Consider the following 14,150-nt stretch of genomic DNA (forward strand, 5'->3'; position numbering starts at 1 on the left):
TAATGTACTACTTCTACTACTAATGATAATAAATTAAATTATATAAACAGTATTGTTTAAATTTGCATGTAATGTATTTATTATAATTATTAAATAATAAATAAAATGACAAATGACATAATAATAATAAATTAAATGTTAAATGTGAGAAAAATAATAAAATTAAATAATATAATAACTAAAAATTGTTATTGTTTAATGTATGTAATTATATTTATTATTATTATTACATTAATAATAATAATATTAATATTAATAATTAAATGCTACTACTATTAATAATATTAATACAAATAAATTATATAAATAAAATGTTTTTATTGTTTAATTTTGCATTTATTATTATTATTAAGTAATAAGAAAATTGCATAGAAATTAAACAATAATAATAAACAAGCAAACAAATAAATACAGCTACTACTAATTATAAATAAAATGTAAAAATGCAACAACAACAATAATGAGTAAAAGCACAAAACACAAAACAACAATATTATAATTATGATTGCCTAATAATAATACTAATGTACTGTGGTCGAATTCTCGTGGATTCGACAGAGACGAGCTGCGCATTTAGAACTACGACTTTTATTTTTTACATCCCTGCGCCTATTTTACAAAGATGCTCTCGCATTTTCATCACCGCCACCTCCTCCTGTATTGTCATGTGACAAGCAGGATTTATACATCGCTTTGCCGGAGAAAAATCAAATCTCGACCAATCACAGCTCGCGGTGGGCGTGTCTGTTTCTCCACATTTGACAGCCGCGGTCTCGGCTCCACATGACGTCACCCGCTGCTCTGCGCTCCAGCAGAAACGCGCAAAGATGCTCTGAAAGCAAGACTGCAGCATCTCCGAGTCAGAGCCTACCAAAACACCGCATCTCCTTCAAGCGCTCGTCCGGCGCTTCAACGCAAACGGGTTTGCCCACCTGCATGCGGGATCCGCTGTGTTTTTTCTTTCGCCTCTTGTACATTTCCCGTTGCTATTTATTATCCGAGCGCATCTTCCCAGTTTTTAGCAGTGAATCTTTTGAGTTCTGCTGACCGCTGAGGTCATATATTGTTTTCAGCAGGAGAGCGCCATCGCAGAGCCACGAGTGAGGACGTTTCCCCACATCACTTGTTATTAATATCAGTACAGCCTGAGCATAATCGAGCCACTGGATATCGATGCGTCTTTCATTCTGCATCTAGGCTGCTACGGAGGATCGACGCGCCCCAAACATTCATATCATCGTGGTTTCACATTTAGAAACAACCGTATCTGCGTATCGCGTCTAGGGGAGACGAGACCGAGCCTAAAGCTTCTTTATAAAAAATGATGGCCGGTGGGGCAGTGCAGCAAAACGGGATTTTCTCCAATCCGCATCATCACAATCAACAGCCGCACATGGAGTCTGATCCCCCCGATTCGCGCAAAAGACCCCTGGAGACCCCGACGGAGGCCAGCAGCACCAAACGCACAAACACAGGAGGTAAGACCCAGCCGTCATCTACGATAGATAGGCAATGAATTAGCGACTCTCCCCGAAGACAAGTGGAAGCATAATCGTTCACGGCAGGTTCATTTTCGCTTTCCACGGAGCATCTCATCCTCTAACGTGCTCGTGCTTCACCAGACATGTGCATCTGGGATTATATTCATATTTACAGTTCGCGTCCATTTTAAGTGGCCCTGAATTGGTGCTTGCGTCTAGTCTTACGCACCTACGATAGTCATTTACCAAACACATCCTCGGCATTACTAAACTAACGGCTTACGTATAGAATAAAGGTGTTGTGTTTTCCTAAATATACGCTAATATCATGAGCACGTATCAAAACATGGCTTGTGCGTTTACGCATCCTTGCTATCACCGCAGATGACCTTGCGTTATGATCTTGTGCCTTGAATCTGTAATCTTTTGATATGAAATTCAGCACTGAAAAATACAGTTATGAATAATGTTTTTATGATGATATCTGTAGTGGTGAAAATTATTATCCCACTTGCACTTTAATATTTGGACATCTAAAATTAAGTAAAAGCCTGAAATGTTTTATATGCATGCTTTGATATTAGACATTTCAGTGCTTTGGAGTGCATTTGAGCCTTTAGTATTTTACTGTAGCCTATTGTTTATACTGGACCCATGCTTGCTTGTTTATTATGCATTCCGGCAGATGCCATAAGAAGTCTTGGGTGCACTACACTTGTGTAGGCTAGTCGTCTTAATTATTCAGTTAGAAACAAAATATGCATATATTTTTTTCACCTTTAAGTGTTTTTGCCAATTGGTAGATCTTAACCTGCGATGGTTAAATCTCCACCTTCAGTGTCATTATGCATGAAAACTGTCTTATTTTGGATCTTCATTACATTAAATTAAGCTTAATATTAGCAATATTAGCCTAGAGACTGTATCTGTGGTAAATATTTGTTTTCATTAAAGGTTACAATTAAAAAAGATCAAAGACAATTGTGACCCTGGACCACAAAGTAGCATGGGTATATTTGTAGCAATAGCCAAAAAATACATTATATTTTTCTTTTATGCCAAAAATCATTAGGATATTAAGTAAAGATCATGTTCCATGAAGATATTTTGTACATTTCCTATTATAAAAATATTAATTAATTTTTGATTAGTAATATGCATTGCTAAAAACGTAATTTGGACAACTTTAAAGGCAATTTTTAAAAATATTTTTGCACTCTCAGATTCCAGATTTTCAAATAGCTGTAATTTGGCCAAATATAAACTGCTTTTAATTATATTAACTGGTCAGAGTCACATATTTCAGTCGCTATAGGGTTTTTCAGTAAAATAAAACCTTTGTAGTTACAGTTAAAGGGTTAATCGTGGCGCATAAATGAAGTGATTGGCGGATGTTTACATGTGAAAGGATCGATGCAGAAAGCGTTATGAATTGTCAGTCAGAAGAAGCATGCTGGACTCGTGGGAGGCATAACCTGCAGATCCATTTGCTCAAATGAAAAGACTTTGATGCTTAAGAGATCAGGGCTTCACTAGAAGAGGAATTATGCTGTGGGGTTTTCAGAGTTATGCAAAGGGAATTTGGAAATATGAATATTGTGATTTCCATGCCTGGAAATCCGTCACATCTTGAAATGTCATGGAAACATAATGGAATTTTCTACTGGTAATACACAATTGTCTGTTGTGATGTTTAGCTATGAAGTTATAGAATTATATAACTGCTCTTTGAGCAGTTTATAAAATGAGCATCAAATTGGCCTAAAGCTGTAGGAGCCTTAATACCACTTAAATGTGCAATTAATTGATTCCGGTTTATTTAAAATAGTGATATCACATATAATTACAGTAGTGCAGAAAGATGCATTAATATTACAACAGTTATTTTAATATTGTAATATGACACTGTTGCATATTTATTAACCTAAATGGCTCTTTGGAAAATTATAAAATAGAAATGCTATTATATAGTCGATAAGACTTAAATACGTGGAAGAGAATGTTCTAGTTTTTCCCCCATATACTGAAAGAGTTGAAAAAATATGGCACGTATTAGCACGGTCGAATCTGTTTAGGGTCAACATGTACCCGTAGTTTCCGCTTTGTGGTTTATATTTAAACACAAGACGTTACACAGGCAGATCACCAGCCAAGTTAGTGTGATTCTGAACCATTTATTTAGTTTTTTTAAATTGCTGAAGCTAAGGATCCAGTCTTACGACAACATTATGTCTAATTTGCTTTCTTATAACATTTACTCTTTGATTTGGTGTTTGCATACTTGTAGGATTAGTATCATATTTTGTGACTTGCGCTCTTTATTTATTGAATTGAAACATGATGATTGCATTTTGAAAACAAAGTTAGAGGCTTAAAGTGAACGTCAATTGGCTTCAAACCAAGAATCATTTTCCTGCCAATTGATCGTTAAAGCTTCGACTCCAAGTTCTCTTCACGTTCCCAAACTGTCTCATAAGATGAAATGTTTTAATTTCGTAAATGGATGGACTGGCACACCACAGCGCTTCCATTTACAAAAGGTTGTTTTAGGAGATACAGATGTCCTAGCTGGACGGCATGAGGGGACTGTGACCCTCTAAGGCTGTAAGAAAGTGTGGAAGCGTGTGTTTGTGTGTGAGTACGATCCTGTGTTGTTTTTACTATATAAAGACATTTTCGGATGCTGCTCAGCAGTGAATTTGTGACTAGCCTCTTTTTAGATTCTCTTGTTATGCATTTCTGCCCGCAGGATGAGAAAATAGATGCGGATCTGTCTTAGAAGGGGTTGTTACATAAACATGATTTGCCAGCTGTGTTTGAAGATTCACCTCCACCCCCTCAGACATTCATACGGGGGACCAATAACCGATTCGTCGCTGTCGCCCACCTCGTTCACTCACATCCTACAATGCAATACTCCCACCGGTTTTTAGATTAACCGCACAGGTTTTTGCCACGGCTGTTTTTGATAGGCTCAGCAGAAATACATTTAGTGTGCGCTGCGTTCTGTTTTGCCATCGCTTGTTCGTTTCGCCTCTAATCACGGTTCGGGGCGATCGTTTCTTTCATCTCTCTCATTTCCCATCAAGTCATTGATTATCCATGCAACCCTCTGTCTATTGATCACGTACGATCACAAAGGGGGCGCTGCTTCGTTTTTTTCTTTAATGCACTGCGTCAAAGAAAAAAAAAACTCATGCAGGATGGCGAGGATTTGGGAGGGCGTTGTAAAAGGCGGCCCCACATTGGATGATTTGCTCGCCTCTCTCGACTCATCCGCCGTGGAATGGAGGACGGGACCTGAGATGAATATGGATGAGATGAATGAAAGAAGCAATGCGAATGCTTCTCCCCGAGCCTTCGTGCTTGTTAGAACAAAGCATGCTGCTTTCTCTCACGTGCAGCGGTAGTGTGTTTTATTCCGAGTGCAATGTTTATATCGGAAGCCATTTTGGTCAGGCAGTTGCTTGGACAGCCGTGCAGGGAAAGCGGTCCTTTCATCACTCTACTAAAATTAGCTGTATGTTTTGTACTTAATGCACAAGTGCTGTGCAACCCAATTATGCATCTGAAATCTAACACTGTAAAAATACACTGCAAACAAAAAGAAAAAAGAAAGTGTTTGTATCTATACTGCTTTGCGCCTGTTTTTTAAGGCCCCCAACTTAAGCCCACAGGAACCTTCCTTCAATCCTCAAGCTGGTTGCTTATTCTGAAACACAGCTCTCTTGGGAGCCTCTAGCAACCAATGATTTGTGTTTACACCCACTGGTTTATTATGAGTAATGCCCATTTGGGCTTTTTTGTTTATTAATTATTCTGACTTCTCAGTGAGTGTGATGCATGGAATCATGTAGATGTACGCACAAGACAAGGCTTATTAAGATATTAAGTAGGCTGGAGGGAAGAATAACAGCGTACCAACTTGTTCTTGTTTTGTTCCCGGTGTAGCACAATGGGAGGGACTCGTTTCCCTCAAAGGCACTGTTACGGATATGCGTGTAGTGTAATCCACTGATTTTCTTAGCTAGGGCTTTGTGTTGACAAGTGACAGGAAATAAGCCTGATCCAACTCAAACTTGGGCTGTAGATGCTCCATGTTTAAGAGAAACTGAAGAATGTCTCTATATATATACACACTACCAGTCAAAAGTTTTTGAACAGTAAGGTTTTTAATGTTTTTTAACGAAGTCTCTTCTGCTCACCAAGCCTGCATTTATTTGATCCAAAGTACAGAAAAACAGTACAATTGTGGAATATTTTTACTATTTAAAATAATTTATTCCTGTGATTTCAAAGCTGAATTTTTAGCATCATTACTCCAGTCACATGAAATCATTCTAATATTCTGATTTGCTGCTCAAAAACATTTATTATTATGATGACATAGAAATCTTTTCTAACATTATAAATGTTCTTATCATGACTTTTGATCAATTTAAAGCATCCTTGCTAAATAAAAGTATTAATTTCTATAATTTATAGACACAAAAATATTATACTGACTCCAAGCTTTTGAATGGTATAGTGTATAATGTTACAAAAGCTTTTTATTTCAGATAAATGCTGATCTTTAGATCTTTCTAATTATCAAATAATGATTTAAAACTGAACTGTTTTAAACATTGATAATATGGAATTAAAAATGTTTTTTGAACAGCAAATCAGCATATTAGAATTAAGACTGGGGTAATGATGATGAAAATTCAGCTTTGAAATCACAGGAATAAATTACATTTTAAAATATATTTAAATTGAAAACAGTTATTTTAAATAGTACAGATATTTGAAAATTGTACAGCTTTTGCTGTACTTTAGATCAAATAAACGCAGGCTCGTTGAGCAGAAGAGACGTCTTTAAAAAATCTTAAAAATCTTTTTGACTGGTAGTATATATTATACAATGAAAATAAAAATCGACTCAAAAAAGAATATTAAGTGAAGTGGAAGTGAATGGGGCCAATTTCCAGAGGATTTAAAAGCAGAAATATGAGTTTTTTTTATTTGTTCTGTTAATTTATGTGTGCTATTTGAGATTTTCTTGTCATTTTAAGGCTTTAGGCATTACGTTGTCATAAAAACAGTTGTTGTAAGAAGTTTTACAACTAGATATAACTATAAAAAATTTTTGTTGTTCACAGGCATATTGTTTATATGTCTTGTGACTGAAACTACTGAAACAGTATTTTAATATTGACAGATTGGCCCTCATTCATTTTCACTGTGAGTGCCTCAAAAAGTGCCTGTAATTTGCTTTGTTTAAAGAAAATAAGGCATGAGTGCAAATGAATTTTTTTGTCAATTGAGTTTAACCTGGAATAATGGTTTAATTCACTGAATGTATTATTCACTGAACATTGTCATCAGGCCTTGTTTGATTTAAAAAATGAATGGAAACCGAGATGTCATTACTGTAAAGTTCATTACTACTTCATCTTATATCTTTATCCATGATGTCGACATTCACAGATATGTTCTTGGAGGTTTAAAGGTAGACTCATTGTTTTGTACTTCACCTTGTTTTGTTTTTCTACCTGACATTTCCACAAAGATTAATTTTCTCATTCACATTCTTTTAGAGAGATGCAACCAAGCGGCCATCCATGATCCACCATTTTCATCAGATTTTGTCGGATTTCACGGTAATTTGTTTAATTTTCTGTAAAAATGACATACAGATCTTGTTGCCTGCCAACCAGAGTCTACCTTTAACTCTGTGCTGTTTCTTTCCTTCTTTTTACCCGTCATAATGCTTTGTAAAATGTTGCTGCTCAAAATTAACTAAGTAAAATAATGTTATGAAAATATGATGCTTAACATAATGCCATGTGTCTAATGTGTTTCATTAACTGGAGTAGATAATGTCAATTATAGCCAGTCTGGACGCAGCCTCTTGATCCAATTTGTGACAGACTTTTGTTAGATGCTTTTGAAGAGCGAATACTTATGTATGCATGATACACATTATTTATGAACCCTGCGCCATATTAATCAAGGTTAAATTTAGACTCGTCCAAATCAAAAGGAGGACAGTCTTAGCTCTGTGGGAAATCTGGGTCATTGCAGAAAAGCATGTATCTGTAGTGTTCTGTAGACACAGTTTGAACCGCCTGCTTATGATGTGTGAAAACAACGGCAATTTTTAGTATGCGAGTTGAAAAACAGGACTTGTCATTTAAAGGTGTCTGCGAACCTAGTTCTGAGTACATTTATTTATGTCACAGTAACCTCCATTATTCCCTTGTTGTTTATGCAATTCAAAACTAGTGGTTCACAACTAGTGTGGGTAAATATGAGACTGTGCTTGTTTAGTTAGAGATCGGCTTCGTTACACATCCAGATCAGCTGGCCTGCGATTCTAATGAGATTACCTCAAGAAGACTTAAACATTGTTAAAATCATCCCATTGCCTGCTGTTAAAGAGACAGTTCACCCAAAAAATACAAATTCTGTCATCATTCACTCAACCTCAAGTTCTTCCAAACCTGTATGAATTTCGTTCTTCTGTTAAACGTGAAATTTTAAAATCTATTTTAGAATATTCAAAAAAATACTACGGAATTCAAATGGCTACCAGAAGCTGAATGGTTTCCCACATTCTTAAAATTATCTTTTTTTATGCTCAACAGAACAGAATTTTTATGCTCAACAGAATTTTCATTTTTGGGTAATTCACCTATTAATTAAACGTATTTAAATCATTTACTCGCCCTCATGTCATTCCAAATCTGTTTGATTTAATTTAGTGAAGCATAAAATGTTTTAAAGAATATTCATACCACTTTATTTAATGTAATAAAGTGAATGGGGACTGTGAATCTCTAAAATGACAAAAAAGCACCATGAAATGATCATAAAAGTGGTCTATATGTATGGAAGCCCATTTACACCACTGAATAAAAAGTAAAAACAGGTAATTGTGACTGTTTATCTCACAATTTTGACTTTTTTTTCACAGAATTGCATGATACAAACTCGCAGTTCTGACTTTTTTCTTATATATATAAACTCGAGATATAAAATATAAAAAAGTCAGAATTGCGAGATATAAACTCAAACTTTGAGAAATGAAGTCAGAATTGCAAGATATAAACTCACAATTCTGACTTCTCAGAACTACGAGATAACTGTTTTCTCACAGACTTTTTCACGCAAATGCGAGTTTGTGTCTTGCATTTCTGACTTTTTTTCTCACAATTGTGAGTTTATATCATGCAATTCTGACTTTTTCTTGAAATTTTGACTTTTTTCCTCATTGTAAGATACAGTTATAAAGTCCAATTTTGAGGGGGGAAAAAGAGTTTAAATCTCACAATTCTGACCTAATAACTTGCCCTTGTGTGGTATAAAGTCTGAATTTTGAGAAACTCACAATTCTGAGGAAAAAAATTCACAATTTTGAGATATAAACTCTGAAAAAAAGTCTGAATTGTGAGTTTATATTACGAGTTAACTTCAGAATTGTGAGATATATACTTACAATTCTGTATTTTTTTCTTAGAATTGCATGATATAAACTTGCAGTTGTGAGTCATAAAGTCAGAATTACGATATAACTTTTTTCTCACAGACTTTTTCTCACAAATGTGAGTTTGTCTCACAGTTCTGACTTTTTTCCTCACAATTTTGACTTTTTTTCTTAGAATTGTGAGATACAGTTATAAAGTCCAATTTTGACAGGAAAATCTCACAATTATGACCTAATAACTTGCACTTGTGTGGTATAGAGTCAGAATTCTGAGAAACTCACAATTCTGAGAAAAAAAGTCAACATTTTGAAATAAAAACTCAGAATTCTGAAAAAAAAGTCAGAATTTTTGTTGTGAGCTAACAACTTGCAATTCTGACTTTTTTTCCCAGAACTGAGACATAAAGTCGCAATTCCAAATTTATATCTCATGATTCTGTCTTTATTACACACAATTGCGAGTTTATGTCTCAGTTCTGAGAAAAAAAGTCAGAATTGCAAGACTTTAACACGTAATTGCGAGAAGTCAGAATTTTGAGAAAAAAGTCACAATTTTGAGATTTAAACTCACAATTCTGAGAAAAAAAGTCAAAAAAAAATTGTGAGTTTATATTGCGAGTTAACGTCTCGCAATTATGATTTTTTTTCATATATATAAACTTGAGATACAAACGTACAAGTCAGAATTGCAAGATATAAACTCACAAATCTGAGAAATGAAGTCAGAATTGAGATATAAACGTACAATTCTGACTTCTTTTCTCAGAATTGCGTGATATAAACTCGTTATAAAGTTATAAAGTCAGAATTGCAAGATAACTTTTTCTCACAGACTTTTTTCTTGCAAATGTGAGTTTGTATCTGGCAATTCTGACTTTTTACTCGCAATTTGGACTTTTTTTCTCAGAATTGTGAAATATAGTTATAAAGTCCAATTTTGAGAAGACTAATTGTGAGTTTAAATCTCACAATTCTGATCTAATAACTTGCACTTGCGTGCAACTCGCAATTCTGAGAAAAAAGTCACAATTTGGAGATAAAAATTCACAATTCTGAAAGTCAGAATTGTGAGTTCATATTGTGAGTTAACAACTCGCAATTCAGACTTTTTTTATGTCTCAGTTCTGGGAAAAAAAGTCAGAATTGTGAGATAAAAAGTAGCAATTACCTTTTTTATTTTTTATTCAGTGGTGGAAACGGGCTTTTATAAAAATGACTTATTGCATTATATTTGAAGTTTACTGTACATACAATAGTTTTGTATGAGAAACAGATATAAATTAAGTCATTATTCAATGAAAGACGTGTGTGACATTTAAATTATGGCTGAATCATTTGTTGAGTCAGATCTTTTAATGAATCAGTTGATCCACGTCGCAAAATGAGTGTAAATGATTCATTCATGAATCAGACTTGAATTCAGTTCTCCAGTTCAACTCGCTGAACCCTAGCTCACAGAAGGTGACAATTATGAATTAAATTATGGTTGATTCAGCACGCAAACCTGCGCACGAGTCATATGGACTACTTTTATGGTGCATCAAAAGCTCCAGTTCCCATTCATTGCAAATACACGGAAAAGATAGATTAGTTATTTCAAATTAACTCCTTTGTGCTTCACGAAACTAAAAATATTATGCTATAAAGTGACTGAATAATGATTTATGTTGGCTGAACTTTAAAACAAATCTGCTGTAGTAATACTAACCCTCTCGATGGTTTCCTGCTCAAAGCAGTATGACCTGTCATGTCCATCTTGTTAACAGAAAACTAACACTTCTCTTAATTTGGTTCACACATAACTGCAGACATGTGTCATTACTTTGTCACCGATGCAGTTAAGTCGGGCCTTGGATCAAAACATTGTCGTCGCTGCCATTGTTAGCCGGTTTGTTTTTCCAGCTGCACTCTGACATTAATACTCCGGCCAGTAGTCTCTTTCATTTTTACCCAATCATCAGTATTAGGCTGCAAGTGCATGTAGCTTAGTCAAGCCATCAGCCTAGCTTGACAAGATAAACTGCTTCTCCAGAATAACAATCTAATCTAAAGCGGCCGTCTTCTGGGAGCCGACACAGATTAATTGTGGTGGAATATTAAGCGCGTACCCAAGCGGCCCAGGCAGAAGGATACAATGTCATGTTAAAGTCACGGTGAAGGGACCATGTACTGTGCTTCTGCTGACCTGGATATGCAGCAGCCAGGTAGAGCCCAACAATAGATGAGGCACTTTACTGCCCCACCGCTGCTCCACTTTCAGGAAAACCTTTGCTAACCTTTCTCAAGAGGGAAGTGAAATCAGGATGTCTTGTGCTATATTATATGCACCTTACTATTCACTATGGCTACTTATATACATTACAATGAGCAGCTTACCAGTTAAATTGAAATTGAGTCTCATAATAGGTCTTTTCAAATTCACCTTCTCTTGCATTTACTTTGATTGACGTGTTTAACAAAATGTCCCCTCATCCTGGATCTTTCTTACTTACATAACTTGCAATTTTCTTGTCCCGCTAACCCCCTCTAGAGTTCTTGTTCTGCTCTTGGCTGTTATCGGTTCTCCTTAACTTAAGCATTAATACTTGTGGTTCAGCGTTAATTACAACTCGTTAAGTCCGCTGATCTTATTATAGTGGTGTTGTAGTTCTTTGCTGGTTTTGTATTTCAGCTTGACTTTTATTTATAGCTGCCTTCTCTGATTGCCTCTCAGACAATATGTGCGTTTTCTCAGAATGTGTATCTATGCATTGTGCAGCCTAATTTTATCACCATATATCCACTACAATTTAAAAATTGGATCACTTTATTCGATTTCATAATAATAAGCCATAAAATCTATGATGTAGCGCAAATTGGAGTATGTGATTTATTTAGTGGCCAAAATGTTTAAAAAAAAAAAAACATATTTTAGCTTCTTTAAATTAGCCATCCTTTGCTAGATTACACTCTGGGCATTCAACCAGCTTCAGGAGGTGCCACCTGGGATGCTTTTTAAACTGTATATATTATTAAACACGTTCCCATGTATCCCGGACACATGTTGGCTGCTTTTCCTTCACTCTCCCTGCTCAAATTCATCCATTAAAAAATGGAACTAAAATGTAATTACATTTTTAGTTATTTCAGTCATTTATGTATGTCTACAAAAATAAAATAAACATAAATGTCCGATTACAGAAAAAAGATCTGTTGCAAATATTTGTAGTGTTATAATAATAATGTTGTACAAATTAGATTGTAGAAAATGTCCATTTAAATTAGTTGCAAATATTTATGTATTTAAATAATTATTATTTAAATCTGTTGCAAAGTATGGAAGCCGTTTCCACCACTGAATAAAATAAAAGATAAAAGTAGTTGCGAGTTATGTCATAATTCTGACTTTTTTCCTCACAATTGCGAGTTTACATCTTGCAATTCTGACTTTTTTTTTCTCAGAATTGCATGATATAAACTATAGTTATAAAGTCAGAATAGCAGGATATAAACTTGCAGTTGCAAGAAATAAAGTCAGAGTTGTGAGATAAAAATGTGACTTTTTTGCGTAATTCTGACTTTCACAATTCTGACTTTTCTCACAATTCTGCATTTTTCGCAGGTCTGACTTTTTCTTCGTACCTCAGACTTTTTCCTCACAATTCTGACTTTTTTCTTATAATTCTGACTTTTTCACAATTCTGACTTTTTCCTCACAATTCTGCATTTTTCACAGTTCTGACTTTTTCTTATAATTCTGACTTTTCCCTCACAATTCTGACTTTTTTCCTCACAATTCTGCATTTTTTTCACAATTCTGATTTTTTTCTTACAATTCTGATTTTTTTCTTACAATTCTGACTTTTTCACAATTCTGACTTTTTTTCTCGCAATTCTGCCTTTTTTCCGCAGTTCTGACATTTTTTTTTTCTCATAATTCTGACTTTTTAAAAAAAAATAATTTTTTTTTCTCGCAATTCAGACTTTTTTTTGCAATTCTGACTTTTTTCCCCTCACAATTCTGCACTTTTCGCAGTTCTAATTTTTTTCTCGCAATTCAGACTTTTTTATTGCAATTTTGACTTTTTTTGCAATTCTGACTTTTTTCTCACAATTCTACATTTTTAGCAATTCTCACTTTTTTTTCACAATTCTCACTTTTTTTCTCGCAATTCTGACTTTTTTTTTTTGCAATTCTGACTTTTTCTCACAGTTCTGACATTTTTCTTTCATTCTGAGAGATATAAACTCACAATTGTGAGTTAGAAAGTCCAATTCTAAAGAGGAAAAAGTTTATCTCTCACAATTGTGACTTAATAGCTCACAGTTGTGTGTTATAAAGTCACAATTGCGAAATATAACTCACAATTTATATTCATAATTTTGACTTTATTTCTCAGAATTGTGAGTTTGTATCATGGAATTTTAAAAAAAAGTCAGAATTGCAATTAGTAAACCCACAATTGCGAGGAATAAAGTCAGAATTGCGAGATAAAAAGTCGCAATTACGTTTTTAAATTTTTTTTTAGTGGTGGAATCGGCTTCCAGAGCAAACTGTTATTTATCAGTAACAGTAGTAGTATAAATGTTAGATTACAGAAAATGTTTATTTCAATCTATTGTGTTTATATTTATTATTTATTGTATGTTTTATATATATTTATTATTAATGGTATGTGTCAAAAAAAGTGTAACCCTATTGCAGAGTTAATTTTTTTCTCTTTTTCTGTTTCCAGAGGAAGGCGAATATTTCTTAAAGGTGCTGATTCCAAGCTACGCCGCAGGCTCCATTATTGGCAAGGGTGGTCAGACTATTGTCCAGCTACAGAAAGAGACAGGGGCCACCATCAAACTGTCCAAATCCAAAGACTTCTACCCGGGTAAGTCTCCTAATTCCAGAAAGCTCTGAAGGGAACCCTCATCAACCTCCTCTTGTGTACTGCACCACCGTCCAGTCATTAAACAGCACACATTTTAAAACGCCAGCGTTACTTTATAGCTTTATAGCTATATTAACCCGTATTATTAGGCTATGCTAATACATTACCAAAGGCACCTCATTCCCAAAGTCACTGCGACTCGTTCTTAATGAGAATCATATGGGGCGCTGTCACCTTTGGGCTCGCGGCCATACCATATGGCCTTTATCCGAGCTCAGGTTGCAAAGAGTGCCAGATCAAGTGGGGACAAAGAACCGAGAGACTCACAAAGAAGCGAGAGCT

At 34.9% G+C, this 14,150-nt stretch overlaps 1 protein-coding gene across 2 annotated transcripts in view; it reads left to right on the forward strand.

Annotated features, from left to right (window-relative positions):
- The first annotated feature begins 775 nt into the window (after nucleotides 1-775).
- Nucleotides 776-14,150, forward strand: part of nova2 (NOVA alternative splicing regulator 2) — a 69,935-nt gene continuing 56,560 nt past the window's right edge. Inside the window, exons 1-3 of one of the 2 annotated variants that reach the window (XM_051128764.1) lie at nucleotides 776-1,478; nucleotides 7,061-7,123; nucleotides 13,665-13,808. In XM_051128764.1, the coding sequence (XP_050984721.1) occupies nucleotides 1,322-1,478; nucleotides 7,061-7,123; nucleotides 13,665-13,808 (364 nt within the window). In that variant the 5' untranslated portion in view covers nucleotides 776-1,321. The remainder of the gene's footprint in view (nucleotides 1,479-7,060; nucleotides 7,124-13,664; nucleotides 13,809-14,150) is intronic. The other variant, XM_051128765.1, reaches the window with a different exon arrangement.

Source organism: Labeo rohita, chromosome 15, assembly GCF_022985175.1.
Source record: "Labeo rohita strain BAU-BD-2019 chromosome 15, IGBB_LRoh.1.0, whole genome shotgun sequence".
NCBI classification, from domain to species: domain Eukaryota; kingdom Metazoa; phylum Chordata; class Actinopteri; order Cypriniformes; family Cyprinidae; genus Labeo; species Labeo rohita.